Source organism: Amphibalanus amphitrite, unplaced genomic scaffold (genome assembly GCF_019059575.1).
Source record: "Amphibalanus amphitrite isolate SeventyFive unplaced genomic scaffold, NRLGWU_Aamphi_draft 001942F_arrow, whole genome shotgun sequence".
In the NCBI taxonomy this organism is placed as follows: Eukaryota; Metazoa; Arthropoda; class Thecostraca; order Balanomorpha; family Balanidae; genus Amphibalanus; species Amphibalanus amphitrite.
The window spans coordinates 83,698-85,509 of NW_024883435.1; the positions used below are offsets into that span (position 1 = coordinate 83,698).

The following is a 1,812-nucleotide window of genomic DNA, read 5'->3' on the forward strand; positions in this document are numbered from 1 at the left end:
CCCGTCGTATAGCGCGGCTCAGATGGCCCTGCGCCGTCCGTATATCACCGGACGATGATAACTGTTGTGTGATGAGGCCGCCTGCGGAGGGCGCCGCTCTGCCGCCCGGCCGCCCACCGCGCGCAGACTGTCACCGGCCGCCCCCGCCCCCGTCCCCGCCGCGGCCGGTGGAGCAGATACAGTCACTTACCCCACTACTGCCGATTTGTGATGTATTCGGCGCATCCAGTGCTGTCTTGGTCATAGCCGTTGTTGCAGGCACGATCATTACCTAATTTTTACAGTTATGGTGGTCTTGTCGAGTTGACCCAAGCGGAGAACCTCTCCCTATCACACTGACCTTTCCTTGTCAAAGCAAAAACAGCTTCGTGTGTGCCATGTGGTGGATAACCTCACAGCGACAGCTCACCGGTGTCTGTCGGTGACCCACGGGCCCTCGATATAATGGAGACAAGGCACACCTCAGGGTAGGGCCGAGTCGATATAGGAGGTCAGCACGGGCTGCGGTCAGTCGTTACCATGGCGCGGCCGCTGAGTCTGTGGCTGTGGCTGCTGCTGCTGCTGCTGCCGGTGCCTCTGCTTGTCAGTGCGTCGGACGCCGACCCCAGGGACCAGGACGACTGTGCGCCGGTGTCCCCGGAACAGCACCCCTGCTACGAGGTGACCGGTCTGCGCCAGTCGCCCATCTCCATCGACGCGTGCGCCGCCTCGGTGTCCGTTCACCAGCCGCTGCGGATCACCCAGCTGGACCGGGTACCGCGGCGGATGACGCTGGAGAACGCCGACGGCCTGGTGCTGGGTGAGACGCGCTGGTACCCTGACCAGCAGCCGACCGTCAGCGGCGGCCAGCTCCGCGGACAGTTCGCCCTCGAGCTGCTGGAGCTGCACTGGGGCGCCAACAGCTCCTCCGGCTCCGAGCACCGCGTGAACGGGCGCCGGTACGCCGGCGAGCTGCACCTCGGCTTCAGGAACGTCAAGTACGCCACGCTGGAGGAGGCGCTGCAGAACGTGGACGGCCTCCTCGGCCTGGCCGTGCTGCTGGACGAGGACGCGCGCAGTCCGGGCCGCGGCATCACGGCGCTGGCGGCCGGCCTGTTCGAGCTGGGCCGGGCGCCGAGCCGGGCCGAGCTGCGCGCGCCGCCCACCCTGCGCGAGCTGCTGCCCGACGACCTGTACCGGTACGTGCAGTACTCGGGCTCGGCCACCTCGGGCGACTGCCTCGAGACCACCACGTGGCTGGTGTTCCTGACGCCCGTCCGCGTGCTGCCGATCGAGCTGGAGGTGCTGCGGAACCTGAGGGACGCCGAGGGGCGCCGGCTGTGCAGCAGCGCCGGCCGGCCGTTGCAGCCGCTCAGCGGCCGGACCCTGATCAGGAAGGGACGCGCCGCCGGCTGTGACAACAAGTAGCTGCTGTCTGTGACTCGATTCAGTGATACACAAAACAAACACAAACAGGCTTAAACTATGTTGCGAGGCATCATTCGAAAGCTGCCAAGTTTCAAATACATGTAGCCGTTTGATATGACCCAACGGACCGCAGCACGTGCCCTGTCTTCACCGGACCGCGGAGATCGGCGATCGGTCGACGCTACTGCACCTGACTCAGCAACAATCAGACTCAACCGTGTCATACGAGGTCCGAGGAGTTACGGTGATAACGCAGTGAAAAGGAGACACTATTCGCTGTACTGTGCAAATAAAACCGGCTATGAAACTGCGTGTATATTTCAACCGATTTTGTTTAAGTAAACTCTGGTTAAAGGTGCTACTGTTGGGAACATCTACTGTGATCTCTCTCTCTCTCTCTCTCTC

General features: G+C 63.1%; 1 protein-coding gene across 1 annotated transcript; it reads left to right on the forward strand.

Moving 5' to 3' along the window:
* Positions 1-519: 519 nt before the first annotated feature.
* On the forward strand, positions 520-1,407 carry LOC122375867 (carbonic anhydrase 2-like). The gene has a single exon (XM_043355441.1). The coding sequence runs from the start codon at positions 520-522 to the stop codon at positions 1,405-1,407; it is 888 nt and encodes a 295-aa protein (XP_043211376.1).
* The last annotated feature ends 405 nt before the right edge of the window (positions 1,408-1,812 follow it).

Excerpts from the sequence above, each read along its gene's own strand:
- LOC122375867 (XM_043355441.1), top strand. The coding sequence starts at position 520 with ATGGCGCGGCCGCTGAGTCTGTGGCTGTGGCTGCTGCTGCTGCTGCTG.